The sequence below is a fragment of the Sceloporus undulatus genome, chromosome 2 (assembly GCF_019175285.1).
Source record: "Sceloporus undulatus isolate JIND9_A2432 ecotype Alabama chromosome 2, SceUnd_v1.1, whole genome shotgun sequence".
Classification (NCBI taxonomy): domain Eukaryota; kingdom Metazoa; phylum Chordata; class Lepidosauria; order Squamata; family Phrynosomatidae; genus Sceloporus; species Sceloporus undulatus.
In genome coordinates this window covers 48,939,528-48,955,382 of record NC_056523.1, presented here as the reverse complement: position 1 = coordinate 48,955,382, position 15,855 = coordinate 48,939,528, and the positions used below count along the sequence as shown (strand labels likewise).

Genomic DNA, 15,855 nt, shown 5'->3' with positions numbered 1-15,855 from the left:
CAGTGTGTACTATGCATTTTGTCTTTAGCAGCAAAATATCTGAAGGCAGATTCTTATAGTTTACCTAATTCTTGGGGTTCCCACATACATGGATCCACTCCACCATAGCTGTAAGATTCATATCTCTCCTGAGGTCCCCCATCAGTTCGGTCATCATCTCGTTTCAACAATTTATTCTTTGCTTTTTTAGCTTTTTGAACAAGATCTGAAATAATAATTGATATATATCACACACAATCATATTCAAACATCTATGCCAATCTCCTCCTCAAATTATTTATTTGCTCATAAGACCTAGGATAACAGACATGACCATTGGGCCTGCCACCTCCTGAATCTGTCAAACCTGTTGTGTTTACCTACTCACAGGAATAGTGTGAATGTTAAAAGGAAGTTTTTAAGAAGTTCTGAAGATGAGAAGAACTACGCAAGTGCTTCAAATTAGAAAACAAGCTTGATAAAATACTCCTACTTGGCTCAAGCCGGTGGGAACAGAAATGTGCCAGTCAGCCAATCAGGCCAATTATTGACAGCTCATGGGAATATTTTGTACCCTGAAGCAGGCTTTATTTGGGAGGCCATATGTGAAACAGAACACCGGACAAAGCAGAAGATGAAAGCATTTTAAGGTAGAACAATGACGCATGTAACAGCCTTCAGACAGCTGGAAAACAACTTATAACAAGTAAAAGAAATTAACAACTCTGACAAACCAGTTGCTTTTGGCAATTCACTGTGATATGACTGCAGAGCATTGAGTTATTTTAAACAGAAAAAATACCCAATGATTAACCATTGGACTCATAACACTTCTTATATACCTTTATAGCCTGATCTGTTGCTGATATTATATGGCCACTAAATGCTGTTCCCAAAAGTAATGCTGAATATCTGACAGTGTTACCAGTCAAAAATTAAAACGCCAAAATCACCATGAGTGACTATCAAGAGTACTCCCAAGTTAAAAAGAAGCCTGACTGCTTTTGTGTCTTTGAGTGCAGATATGTGTGTAACTTTTAATATGTGGCCTTTTAAAAAGACAAGCACTACTTTTGAAAGAATATGTCATATGGCTATTTCAAGCTTGAGATATAAAACATACAATACTACATACTTTTTGTTTCCCTTTTTTATTAGCTAGTTTGACCCAACTAAGATTATAGTAGAATCTGAAATTTGAATGTCGACTCCACTAAGACAAAATCCAAATCAAGTATTGCCTTATGGCCTTTGCAGTTTAGGCTCAGAAGTGTACTTTCAGCACTACTGTCAGCTCCTTGAACAATTATACTGTACCTTGTTTCTAACTTCCCACCTCTTTCCACAATGAAAATGAATCAAACTGCCTTTGGCCATGTTAAGCATGCCACCAGTAAAACAACAAAAATAGCATACTATGGGTTTTTTTTTTCATATCTCAGTTTCAGACTTCACTGCTGTTTGCTCATAGAATCATAGAGTTGGAAGAGACCACAAAGGCCATCCAGTCCAAGCACCTGCCATGCAGGGACTCTCAAACAAAACACACCCAACAGATGACCATCCAGCCTCTGTTTAAAGACTTCCAAGGTTTGCCTTCAAGTCGTTTCTGACTTATGGCAACCCAAAGGTGAATCTATCATGGGTCTTTCTTGGCAAGATTTGTTCAGAGGTGGCTTCCCACTGAGGCTGAGAGACTGTGACTTGCCCAAGATCACACAATGAGTTTTCATGGACAAACAGGGATTTAAACTCTCACGCCAGATTCCTAGTCCAACACTCAAAACCACTGCCCTACTTTCAGTGCTTAGAAAACTTGAAATATCAGAGATAAAAGGCAATAGATTTTGTTTGTTTGTTTATGACATGATTGCTGCAGGGTAGACACTCAAAAGGCCAGTTTCCCCTGACTTCCACAATTCCCTGCTAAGAGAAATCATTATCTCCTTTCCAGTATGTCATCATTCTTCCTGCTGAGCTGCTGGGGAAGTCGTGAGCCCATCCCTGTCAATGCTCAGTTGCAGCTTTCCCTTACTGCCTGTCCTACATCTCTAGCAAAACAATTTTTCCCCATCTCCAAGGCCATTTCCTCCAAGAAATTTAAATGCTGCTCATGAAAAATGCTTAGATTTCCCACGTATGCTGACAACTAAAAAGGGTTTGATCTATTATGTCACCCAGTCCAGTACTTCAAATAATAGCAAGTCCCTAACCCAAGGGGCTCACAATGAATGGCTGGATCCTGTTCACTGTAGTAGAGCATAAAATTCTGCCAGTATAGTTACATGAACTACCAGATTGTTGATCCTGTCCAGATGACAACACAGAAGGAGAGAGTTGCACCTGCATGCCTACGAGCCTTGAAGCTGGCTCAAAATGCCACAAGTCTCAGAAGGTGTTGAATACATCCTTTATCAATGGGGAATCCATTCTGGATGCCCCCTCCCTGTGGTTACAAAAAATGCAGGCCCTTAAGTCCCATTCTTCCTAATGGCAGCACGATGTACATACACCTGCGAGAGTGGCTGCATGCACGCATGGCCATTGGTGCTCAAATTCACAGATGGCAAGCCTGAAGGTACGGAGGTCTGACTGTACTTCCTTATGCAAACATATAGAATAACAGGAATTGAACTGGCACAAACTCTAACAGAATTCTACAATAAATGACCAATCCTTCTTCCATGTATATTTACAAGTTATGACTATGGTTGCTTACAGGCTGTAAATGTGGTAGCTTCAAGCTCTCAACAACAACACTGAATTATTTCAGCCACTGCGCCAATGGTGGTTGTAATACAGTCATTCATTCTGGTGCAGCAGCTTTACTATATTTGTAGTCTCCTGGGTAGTATCATGTATGCACACTTTCTTGCTGTGTGCCTTTAAGTCATTTCCAACCTATGGTGACCCTAGTACAGGGTTCTCTTGGCAAGAATTGTTCAGAGGGGGTTCGCCTTTGCCCTCCTCTGAGATAGAGAGTATGACTTGCCCAAGGTCACCTGGTGGGTTTCCATGCCTATGTGGGGATTCAAACCCTGGTCTCCAGAGTCATAGTCCGACCACTAAACCATACTGGCTCCTTAGGGTAGGAGGATAGCAGGCAGATGTTTGGTTAACAACATGGCAGCTTGGCTTCTTCCATGATTTACTGAAAACTGTGATTTTACTTAAGATTGTTAGTGGTATTTCCACAGGTTGCAGAGCAGTGATTTACAGCTTCTACATTATTTGCATTTTAGTACAATATTAACTGTTTTGCTGTTAACTTTGCTAATGGAAACAGACCAGACTGCTACATCACATGAGCCTTATGTCAGCATTAATAAATGATAGCACCAGACCATTGTTCTGTTAAACATTCAGTCAGACACTGTACAGTAAGTGACTGCCTAAACTAATTCCTATAATTTATATATTTTACAACCTTTAATTTTTATTAATCAAATTCATTTAATGAAGGGAAATTTTTCTAATGTCCTTTATTTTTCTCGTGGGACACAAAAATATTTTATAACTGTAAAATGCATGCTATAACAGTTGTACCAGGAGCCATCGAAGCTAAATGATAAATGCTGTATTTGTTGACTACTTTCCACCCTGCATAATTGGTATTAGCCTGTCCATTATGCTTTTGACTTTGTCTATCTCATAATTTTACATACTCCAAGATAGAGATCATGGTTTCCACACTGCTGTTACACAAGAAACATTTTATTACACATGACAAGTCATGAAGCATTGTCTTATATTTACTCTAGAAAAGTCAGAACAGCTATGGTCTTTCTTACTTTTGAGTTGTCCCTTCACATCTTTATCTTCAATGGAATGTTCTTCTTCATAATGAGACTGAAGCTGATAAAATGATTGCAAGTCCTTCAGACAGAGGGGACAAAGAAAGCCCTCTCTCACCTCGCCAGGGTCATCAAATGGAGGTGAGTAGCTTGTTGCCATAGTGGTCCAAACACTCCAAAGACAGTGACGTATTCCAGATCTCAGTAGCAGTGAGGCAACAATATGTCATGCAGTGGCATGACTACGGATTCGGACTAATAGTGAGAACACTGCTTCTTGACCATGCAATTTGTACAAAAGACTGCCCTGAAAGAGATCCAGACATAAGTTTTTAAAACAGGATAAACTATTTTGCTCTACCTTTCTCTGATCAATCATTCTCTCTAGTAGATTATGCCTAAACCACTAAATTAATTCAATTTAATCACCTGCAAGAAGAACCCTTTTATGGGTCTTTTAAAGTCTTCATAAATCCTGTAGGAAAAGCCTAGCCTTTTGTGGAACTCAGTGTCCCCTGCACATTTTTACAGAGAAGTTTGGATGGGAGAACACTATGATGGTGCCACAGCCACGCACTAGGGCTCAGGACCATGCAGACACTCTGCAATCCCGAACACTAAAATCGGCTCCGGACTCCTGCTTTTCGGCAGTCTGTACCGGGCCAAAAAGAGCCTTTTAAAGAACACATGTGTGTAAATGAAGAAAGACTCATTCAACATGCCCAGGATGAAATAAGCCCTTAGTCTTGCCTAATAAACATTCTGCATTTTTGATATGCACCAGTTAGGTAACTGACTATACAGTATAAGGCAAACAAACCCTTTAGGGTGGGTAAGATCTCCAACTGTCGCAGAAAGGAAAGGAATAAATGAGCAGCTGACCAGGAAGGTCAAAAAGAGTGTTACAAATGTTACAAAAGATTTACAAAAGTGTCCTTGCATAATATTTGGCTATTTTAGCTGAAGTATTCTCCTGCTTTGTAAATTTAAGTTGTGTGCAATCCAAGTTCAGTTATATCTAGGGCAACCTTGTTGAACTCTGTGAGATTCAAGTCATAATTTAAGCTGCACTGATTTCAATGAGTCTTCACTAGGCATGGCTACATTTTCCAAATTTTTCTCAATATTTCCAAATTGCTTAAATAATCTGGGACACATTTGTGCTCTTGTTATGAACTTATTCTTTCTCCTATTTATTTCATCCAACATGTTATATAATATAATGTTTTTACAAGTAATACATATCAAAACTGTACAAGCCACTACAGGTTACAACACATTCATTATGATATTTGGATTACTTCTACTATGTTTTACTCTACCCTTACAGCAAAAAGCTAGGAATTTCACTACAGTTCTCTAAATTTCAGAGAAACAAGTCTAGAAAAAGAGAGTACTCATACATGTCTGTAGAGCCAGGACCTCAATCAAATTTTACTTCTTGTCATCCAAGACACATTCAACTTGATTTTTAAGACACCTGAAACATGACAATAACCATAGGGACTTGAATTTTTCAAAACAGTCCATTATAAGATGAGATGTATGGCTTTGTATTTGAAACCATGTAGACCCATATTGAGATATAGATTGTTTCTCATTAGTGACTGAGAGTCTAAGTTTAAGAAGCAGTCCGGGTCATTAATTTAAAGTTTTTTAAAAACAGTATTCATTTTGAGGGGGAAACAGCATCAATCTGAGGTGCCAATTCAGTACTTGAATGTAATCATAAGAGTACGAGACTTGAAAAAAAAAACAAAAAGACCAAGTAAAAGTTGTCACAGATAGTGAGTGTCATCACAGCCCAGCAGACAGCATTTGCCTCTTTAGTTACCACAGCTTTCTGTGGAAATGAAGCCTTGTGCCCAAAATAGGAATCACTGCGTACTCAAACTTTCAACATACCAATATACTTATACTGTATTACCCAACCCTTCACAAAATGGTTGCTACAATTACAAAGCAAGTTGAGTTCTTCCCTATGCTTCGCCTGACAAAGCATTTCTGAACAAATGGAAATGGTCTACAGATGGAGCAAAATGAGGTGCCAGAATAGTTATTGACATTTTTGACTGCAGATAAGAGCTTCTACTGTTGAACACTCCTCCAGCTGAAAGCTCTTGCGCACCAGGGAGAAAAGTTATAGTCCAGCCTTATGCTTCCTATACTGGCTTTCTTTTTGAAATGTCCCACAGGGAAGTTTAATAAGTGTGGCTTTCTATTTGCCATTTAAAACGATGCAACCCATTTTGTCACCTAGGCAGGCTACCACTTCATTCTATCTACTTCAAGCCTGCCTGGTTTGAATGGAGTCCACATCACATTCAACATGTGGATCAGGAGAGCTGAGGCCATCAGGCCACACAAACAGGTTTAGGCAGTGGCAAAAGTAGGTTACCTCCCTCTTTTGTTCAGGAAGGACTCCTCCACTGTTAACAGGTGTACAATAGGCAAATATTTGACAGATACTGGGTGCCTTCAAGTCCTATTTTCTGGGGTTGAGAGGCTGAGAGTGTGTTACTCACCCAAGGTCACTCAATGGCCAAGCAGGAAATCGAACCCTGATGAACAGAGTTGTAACTCCAACTCTCAAACTACTACTACACTATGCTAGGTCTCACTCTCTCCCTATGGCGCAGTGGGGGATAGCTCTCTCCTTATCATCTTCAAAGGAGCAGCTGCCACTCCACTCTTACCTAACCTCAAATTTAAAACAGAACCAATTCATCATTCAACCTGAAACCAAATCCCTAAAGAGCCATATTCGAAAGTCTGCTATTGCTTCCTCCCACAGACTCTCAATACCACATAAAGTCATTCTTATCCACATCGCTCCCCCTTGTCTGCCTGTAATAACATTATTCTTGCTGCACGAAGGAGGGATCTGGTGGGTCTTCAAAACCTGCATATATCTTTCTGCCTTTTTGGTTCACCTGATAAGATTATCATCGACACCGATAGTGTTTCAAAGGAGATAGAAACATAACATGTCCTAAGAATGAAAACACTGGGGTGGTAAGTATTGCATGTGGCCTAGCTATAATCCAGATGTTTATACTGTCTGTGTACCGTCAGAGGGCCAAACAGGCTGCAGGAATAATCCAGCTTGAGATCACTTTAACCGTCCTGCTCAGTGCTGGGGATACTGGGAACTGTAGTTTGTGGTTTCTTTTTACCTGGAAATGCCCTCCAATTTGAGGATAGCTAAGAAGCATTGCCTTACATCCCTATGAGTGTTTCTAGCTTTCATTTAGAGGCTGTCCTCCATGTTTTCCCTGGAAGGCCCTCCATTTGGCAGTGCCTAGTTGTCCCCCATTCAGGTCACCCCACCCCAGGCCCTGAATGCCAAAGCAAAGCAACCCACCCACTCACCCCCTGCGTCCTAATCCAGGGCTAGGAGGAAGAGGCTGGGCAAAGCCTAGTAGATGGGAAGGAGGCAAACCCTGAAGCCTCCTCCTCTTAGTCCTAGAGCGGGTGGAAAGATGGGGCCAAGGGGCTGCGGCGGGGGAGACCGCACCCACAAAGGGGAGGGCTGCACCAGGGAGGGGACACCCCTCACAGCCCCCACAAGCTGCTTGGGGAGGCTCCAGGCGTCCCTCAGAGAAGGGAGACAAAGGGACGGGCGACAGCAGCCTTGCTCACTAGAGGGGGGCTGCCTCGCCCCAACTGACCTGAAATGGTTGAGGCCCTGCGCACCAGCAGCAGCAGCAACGGCCTGTAGAGCGCCGATGATATCGAGGGAGGGAGGGAGGGAGGGAGAAGGGGCGGGGCTCTCAGCCTCAGAGAGAGAGAGAGACCGCAGTTGGAGGCGAGCGTCGAGCAATCGATGGAAAGGCACACTCTCTCTGAGGAGAATCCCGCACTAGACTCTTATACAGTAATAGTGGCCTCCTCCTGTTCCAGCAGCCTCCGTCCCGTTGCATTCTGGGACTTGTAGTTTAGAAAGAGGGCGTTTAAGAATTCTCAGCCAGGGAATACTTAGGCCTCGCTGAACTACAAGCCCCAGAATGTACTATATATATATATATATATATATATATATATATATATATATTGGTAATTAAAAATTATAATTGTAAGCCGCTCTGATAGCCTTTATGGAGGTGAAGGAGGTGGGTATAAATGCCATAAATAAATAATAAATATTATGATATCATGATATGATATATATATATCATTATTATATATTGATATAGATATTTTCTATTATTTGAAAATAGTATGATATTATAAAATATATTGGAAAATTAGTATAGTCTGCTATTGCTTCATTATTTTATATTATATTTTATTTTATATATATATATATATATATATATATATTAAAGTGCAATAGCAGCACTATAACAGTGTAGTGCAGTGGTCTACTGAGGAGAGATGGCAGTTACTTCTCTTCTTCCTTGTTTTTTTAGCCCAAAAACATACACTGCAGAAATCATCCATTCTGAGCCCGCTTTAACTGCCCCTGGCTCAGTGCTAGGAAATCCTGGGAATTGTAGTTTTTTATGGCACCAGGGCACTCTCTCACAGAAAAGGCTAATTGTCTAACCAGACTACAGTTCCCAAGATTCCCTGGCACTGAGCAAGGGCAGTTAAAGCAGGCTCAAGCTGGATTATTTCTGCAGTGTGTTTTGGACCTCCCCAAAGAAAACTCCTCTCTAGGAAAATCCAGGTCCTCCAGTGGAACTCTATGGCCAACATCTGCCAGAAGTTGATCATAGACTCATGCTGGAGGACCAACAAAATGCCTAGAGAAGTGTGATCTCTAGGAATTTCTATGTCCCCCAGCACAACTCTATGGTCCACTTCCAGCAGAATTGCTCTGGAGGACTTAGAGAGAGTCCTAGGTTGCATCCAGACTGGAGAAATAACCTGGTTTGGCACTGCTTTAACTGCCCTGGGTCAATGCTAATTCACATAAACATAACCTGTATCTCTATTTGTTGAAGATGACTTTGGGAATAACCTCGGGAATTCAGAGGTGACAGAAACACAGCATTCAGTGTCTCAGAGAAGGGAAATATCTCAAGGTAGGCTTTTAAGGAAAGGACTTTTAAAAGAATCATTTAAAATCATTTTCTTATTCCATTTATGTGTTTTAAATTGTTTGAATAAATTGTTAATAGCTCACTTCTGTTTCAATGTTGATTTTTTAAAAATGTTTTTAGCTATACAGTATTGTACTTATTTTAGTTTGTAAGTGGCTTCAAGTCCCAGCTTTGGAGAAAAGGTGGCATATAAATAAGATAATGAGGAAAAGATGGAGAAGCCTAGATGTGAAGGCAGTATGGCTGCACTGTGCCACCTACATACAGTAAATTCTGTTTATGTTCTAGTCTGTGGCTTGGATTGGAAGTCTCTGGACTGGCACAGCCCTGCGTCCGTGATGCAAATGGCTCAATGCTGGATCAATTCACCTAACATTTGAGAAACCCATCTGTGATAAGACCTCCTTTCTATGCCTTAAGGTTACCTTTTACCTCTTAACTCATAGAAGGCCCCTTGTCAATGACACGTGACCTGCCCAGCATCCACCCTTTATACCACTTCCCTAAATGTATAAGGGCTAGGATCCCAAGAGTCTTTCCCTTTTAAGTTTAATATCTTAGGTATCGTGTTTGTCTGTATCTATATGGTTTAGAATTTACTCAGGCAGAGGATTCTGTTATAAAAATAAAAATTGACTTTATTGAATAACATTTAGTAACAACATAGCTTGAGGTATAATAGTTCAAAGGTGATATGGTTACATTAATATAACAGTTGCAGGCATTTCAGTTTCCACTTTACAATCTCCAATAAACTTTCTCTCCCAGTCAGTATCCTTGGACCTTACCACACGGGGGCATTTTGAGCGTCAGTTTGCATTGGCCGATGCGTATTCGCGTTATATAGCATTGGAGTTCCACACCTGTGAGCTCTGAATACACATTGACCAATGCAATATAACATGAATACGCTTTGGCCAATGCGTATTCATGGCTGGGTTCCGAACTGAAGGCAGCCGGCTCCTCCGTTTTGCGAGTCCGCAAAATTAGGGGATCGGCTGGATCCACATTGATGGCCAGTGCAGAACCCCTGCTGCTTTGGCTGGTGTGTACATCCAATCTGCTGGTTCTCCTGAAGACCATCGGTTACAAATCTCCCATGATGCTGTGCTGGAATTTCCCCCTTCTCCTTCCGGTGGCCCTTTCCCCTTTTAGCATAACCGCTGGGGCTGGGAGCCTTATTTCCACTGAACGAGATAAAGCAGAAACCTTTTGTGTCCGGGGAGGGGGGAATGTATGTATGTGTGTGTGTGTGTGTGTGTGTGTGTGTGTACATACACACACACACACACACACACAAAGATGTGTGTGCAAGCATATACATGCAGCATTACACTTTCAGCTGCTCCACAGTTTGTGTGTGTGTGTGTGTGTGTGTATATATATATATATATATATGCATGTGTGTATATGTATATGTATGTGTGTGTATACACACAAACACACACAACGATGTGTGTGCAAGCATATACATGCACCATTACACTTTCGGCTGCTCCACAGTGTGTTTTTGTATGTGTGTACATACAATCTTTTTAATTGGACAGTTCCCTGCCCTCAGGCTTACAATCTAAAAAGGCACATATATACATACTCTCATACAGACAAATGTGTGTGTACACATAAAAAAGGCATGACACTTTTGGCTGTACCACTATGTGTGTGTGTGTGTGTGTGTGTATATATATATATGTGTGTGTGTGTGCATATATATATATATATATACACACACACATACATACACACACATCCACACACACACACATATACAGATGGTGCATACCCCTTTCGTAAGTGGCTAAAGGCAGCAAATCTCACGATATACCGCGCTAAACAGTGACCTTATTCTTCACCCCGGAAGTTAAAAATGTTGCGCCCCATTCAGAGCCCCACAGAGCATGCGCAAAGCTGCCAATGCGCATCGGCGAACATACATTGTATTGGGCTGGTGTGGTGATCCAATCTGCACTGGCCTCGCTTTGCCTGAATACGCATTGGCCGATGCGCAAGACCTCGATCTGGAAGGCCGCCCAGGTGTGGATGAACGATGCAATATGACGCAAATACGAATCGGCAAAGCGTATTCAGAGAGCGCGAGTGTGGATGAACAATGCGATATGACGCGAATACGAATCGGCCAATGCGAACTGACGCTCAAAAAGCCCCCATGTGGTAAGGTCCCTCGTCTCAGCTCAGTTCTCTTCAACTCCTCAAATCCTTCTCAACTACTACTCAAGTGACACTCAATGGAACTGAAAGCACAGTCACTTACTCCTGCCTTTTATATCTACTCCTTCCCTGGCAGCCCCTTCCTCACAGGCAGCCTGAACCGTGATCGGGTGCCGGAAAACAAGTCTGTCCAGTGACTCCATCACACCATCATTGGGAAATGCCCCGTGATAACTTTATCAATTGGTGCATACATATCTAGCCAAGACAGCATCACCCATTCAGATGAAGAAGGTGTCAGCAAACTTTGGGAAACCCAGAGATACGGAGAAGTACAAAAATATCTTTGTAGGTGGAAGCAGGGGAAGATGAGAATCCCAGAAGAGCCGAGAGTGGGGGCAGCATGCTCAGTGGCCACAAAACACTGACTTGATTTTTGGAGGAAGATAAGATGGAAAGACAGAGGCAGTGAGAGTGGAAAGGAGTTTCCTTGGAAGAAAGTATAGCTGCCTGAAAAGTGAATGAAAGAATTCCACACAATGCAATATTATGTTGCAGGTCTCACTTGTAAAGAAACATACCTAAAGATTCAGTAACAAAATACAGTACCAATTTGTTTGGTTCATTAAATGTTGTCATCCGGTACTTACAAAATACGTACCCACACTGTAACTAGGCTACTAAACATTAATACTGTTCAATAGTAGAATATGCTGGCTTGGAGTGTGGTGGAGTCTCCTTCTTTGGAGGTTTTTAAACAGAGGCTGGATGGCCGTCTGTCAGGGATGCTTTGATTGTGAATTCCTGCATGGCAGGGGGTTGGACTGGATGGTGTTATGGTCTCTTCCAACTCTATGATTCTGACACCACACTTCTTTTCCACTGAATCTTTGACTTGATGGTTTATCTTGTGAGCTGGGAATTGAACTGTACTACAGTGAGAGCTTCTTTAATATACGCCAGACCGAATAAAAATACTATTTGTTTTGCTCAACAAGATTTCAGATTTACTAATAATGAGGAGATTTGAATATAAGGACTTTATCACATGGGGGAAATTGGGGGTTTAAACAGGCATTTTCCTGGGAAAGTTGTGCAATCACGGAGAAGATTTTCACACAATATCATGATTAGAGAGGACTTATCTCGGGAAGAACCAGGAATGCTCCTGCAACAAATCATTCACGGGGAAATCTTGTGAATGATTTGTTGCTGGACCATTCCTGGTTCTTCCTGGGATAAGTCCTCTCTAATCATGATATTGTGTGAAAATTTTTGCGGCGATTACACAACTGTCCCCAGAAAATGCCTGTTTAAACCCCCAATTCCCCTCCCCCCAGTGATAAAGTCCTAAGGGACAGGTTTGGGACAAACTGAATTAAACTTTTATCTATAAATTCTAGGCAAATCAGTGTACAGTTTCTGAGTGAATGGGTGCCATAGAACTTGGTATGAGATAAAAGAAAAGTGCAGGATGCTCTTGGACACACATATGCACTGCAATTATCATTATTATCACACACACCCTACAATTACCATTCTTCTCCTTCCCATACCAATTGCATTGCATTTAGGACAGGATTTTTGTTGGGATCGCAGCTGAGGAGGGCAAAGTTGGATTTCTCTACACATAATGCTCTCTAGCTGAAAACTGAAACAGATGTCGGTACTTTAAAAGTGGTTTCCTCCCCTTAACTCATGCGTAGTTGCCAGCACCACAATAAAAGTAACGTATAGTTTAGTCTTCCGACAGTCGCATTACAGTTATGGATAGAAAGCAACCTCTGCACAATGGAGTAATTCATCATTAGCTATGCTCTGCTATGGTTATGCAGCTGTACCTTTGAGAATTTAACTTCCTAAGGAATACTTATGAGCGAGGAGGAGATAGTGCATTAGTAAATAAAGTTTATATATTCTGAGGCAATAGATATTTAACTGTCACTCTCCCGAAGGAATTGAGTACTGCTATTAAAACATATCGTAACTAGCACAAAACGTTCATCCACAGCATGAGTCACTGAATAAGAACAATGTTCTATGTAAATTCAGTCAGATATTCTATCAAGCACACACTGTTTCAACAGAATGTTCTTTTTTTGCCCCTCCCAAACTAGCAGTTTCAGAGTACATTAGTGAAAGAATTTCTGCATGAAATGGTGTATTTCTTCTGAAACAAAACTGATGACTGAACTACGGTTGGTTGCTGGTTTTTAAAAACATAGATGAGGTTGTCAATACAGATGCATGCATGCACACATCTGAACATCAAGGATTTATAGACATACAGTACAATGACCATTACCCCTTCCTTTTGGGCTGCGTGGGAACCAATGACACTGCAAGGCACAGCCTTCAGAATATTACAAGGGGTTATGAAGCTCTGGGTAGGAATTCACAGGTAGTAATTTCTTCTGTCCTTCCACTGGAAGGGCACAGTTCAGGAAAAGGGAGAAAAATCATGAATGTGAACAATAGTGGAGGTGAACAATTGGCTCTGCAGATGATGATGCTGGGAACAATTTGGCTTCCTGGACCATGGTCTGTTTTTTCATGGAGGTGTACTTTTAGCAATGCATGGGCTGCCCCTCACAGCAGTTGGTCAGAAAGTTTCTGCAAATAGAAAGATCTGATCAAGAGGGCTTTAGACTGAGTTATGTGGGGATGGAGACAGTATTCTTGCGGACAGGCATTCTTCAATAATAACTAGAGATGATAGCCTAAATTTTATACAGAGAGCAAATAGCACAAGAACCTAAGAGTGGAAGGGGGAAAGTCAAATAGGGGGAATGGCCCATGGTCTTAGATGTCTCTACATTAATACACAGAGCCTAAGAAATAAACAAAAGGAACTTGAACTTTTAGCACAGGAAAACAAATATGATATAATAGGCATCGGTGAAACCTGGTGAGATGAGTCCATGATTGAAATGTAGCAATAATAATAATAATAATAATAATAATAATAGTTTATTTCTATCCCACTGTTCCAATTCAGATCAAAGCGGTGTACAAATCCAGATAAAATTACAATAATCAATAAAACAGATAAAACAAGATATAAAACAGTATATAAAACTAATACTCGAGTAGCTGAGTAGGGGAATCCAGAAAAACATAGCCAGAGTTGTTACCAAATAGAGGGGGGAAACCAAAGTCACATCTCATGGGGGGAAAGCTTGGGAAAACAAGTCCAAAGATGTGGTGGAGCGGAGCTCATCAGGGAGATTATTCCATATTCTCGGGGCCGAGATTGAAAAGGCCCGTTGCGAGGTCCTCACATAACATGCAGTTGGGACCTCCAGCAAGTTTTTCCCTACAGACCTGAGTGTGCGGGGTGGATTATATGGGGAGAGGCGGTCCTCCAAGTACCCTAGGCCCAAGCCATTTAGGGCTTTATAGGTAATAACCAATACCTTGTATTGTGCCCGGAAGCAAATAGGCAGCCAATGGAGATCTTTCAAAATAGGTCTTATATGGTCTGACCTGGAACCACCAGCGACCAATCTCGCTGCCATGTTTTGCACTATCTGCAGCTTCCAGGTTTGGTACAAGGGTTGCCCCATGTAGAGCGCATTACAGAAATCCAATCGAGAGGTTACCAGAGCATGTACTACAGTTTCAAGGTCCCTTCGATCCAGGTAGGGTCGCAGCTGGCGTATCAGCCGAAGCTGATAACAAGCACTTTTGACCGTCGCATCCAGTTGAGATGTCAATTGGAGCGACGAGTCCAGAAGCACCCCCAGACTGCGAACTGAGTCCTTCAGGGGGAGCATGACCCCATTCAGGACAGGTGGACAAATTCCACTACCCAGGCCCGATGAACCTATCACCAGTACTTCCGTTTTCTCTGGATTCAGGCTGAGTTTGTTTTCCCTCATCCAGCCCATTACCAACTCCAAGCAGGCATTTAGAGGAGAGATGCCATCCCTAGTCACTGCATCAGTCGGAGACACAGAGAAGTATATTTGGGTGTCATCAGCATACTGATAACACCGCGCCCCGTGACTCTGGATGATCTCTCCCAGCGGTTATAGGGATATAGCCCATTTCAGAGAAATAGACCAAACAGGAAGGGAGATGGAGTAGTAGGATATATTAAGGATGTACCAAACAGTGGCCTGGTACATATGGACCTTTTAGGCGCTCTCGTCATGTGCTAGGGGTTGGCTGAGGGCGGAGCGCCCACACGCCCTGCAACCCTCACACGTGACGAGGGCGTAACAATGGCGGCACCCTGTATACATGGGCGCCTCCATTGTTACGTAAGTGCCACGTGGCATTTGCACGGCACTGCGCAGCACTTATGTAACGATTACACCAGTGGCACTCTTGTTACGTTGCTGCCGCAGCTTCAAAAGAACCCACTTTTTGTGGATTCTTTTTCCGCCGGCAGGAAGCCTTGCAGTTTGGCTGCTGAGGCTTCCCTCCAGTGGAAAAACAGGTGCCGGCAGGCCACTCTTTTTGGGCGGTCAGTGATATCTTTATTGACCAACCAAAATGCACAATATACTTGTTGCAAGCTTTCAAAGCTCTACTGGCTTCTTCATCAGGCAAGATGTTACATACCAAACAGGAGAAAAATTAGCCAGTGGAGCTTTGAAAGCTTGCAACAAGTATATTGTGCTTTTCAGTTGGCCAATAAAGATATCACTGTTTGGTGGATTTTTGTTTGAATTTACTAAATGACCAACACAGCTACGCCTGCATAGTAAGGATGTGTACCCCTGTGAACAAATTCATGATGCAGATCTTGGAAGCCAAGCTGAGAGCATCTGGGTGAAAATTAAGGTAGAGAGAAACAACAGGGAGTTGGTGGTGAGGGTCTACAACAGACTTCCAATTAAACTGAAGACTTAGATAAT

At 42.0% G+C, this 15,855-nt stretch overlaps 1 protein-coding gene across 3 annotated transcripts in view; it reads right to left on the bottom strand.

Moving 5' to 3' along the window:
- RBSN (rabenosyn, RAB effector) overlaps window positions 1-7,525 on the bottom strand; it is a 28,407-nt gene extending 20,882 nt beyond the window's left edge. Inside the window, exons 1-4 of one of the 3 annotated variants that reach the window (XM_042450960.1) lie at window positions 7,445-7,492; window positions 5,177-5,253; window positions 3,771-4,080; window positions 65-205 (exon numbers count right to left, since the gene is read on the bottom strand). In XM_042450960.1, coding sequence (XP_042306894.1) covers window positions 65-205; window positions 3,771-3,933 — 304 coding nt within the window. In that variant the 5' untranslated portion in view covers window positions 3,934-4,080; window positions 5,177-5,253; window positions 7,445-7,492. Of the gene's footprint in view, window positions 1-64; window positions 206-3,770; window positions 4,081-5,170; window positions 5,254-7,444 lie in introns of all 3 variants that reach the window. The other 2 variants (XM_042450958.1, XM_042450959.1) reach the window with 2 other exon arrangements.
- Between the last annotated feature and the right edge of the window lie 8,330 nt (window positions 7,526-15,855).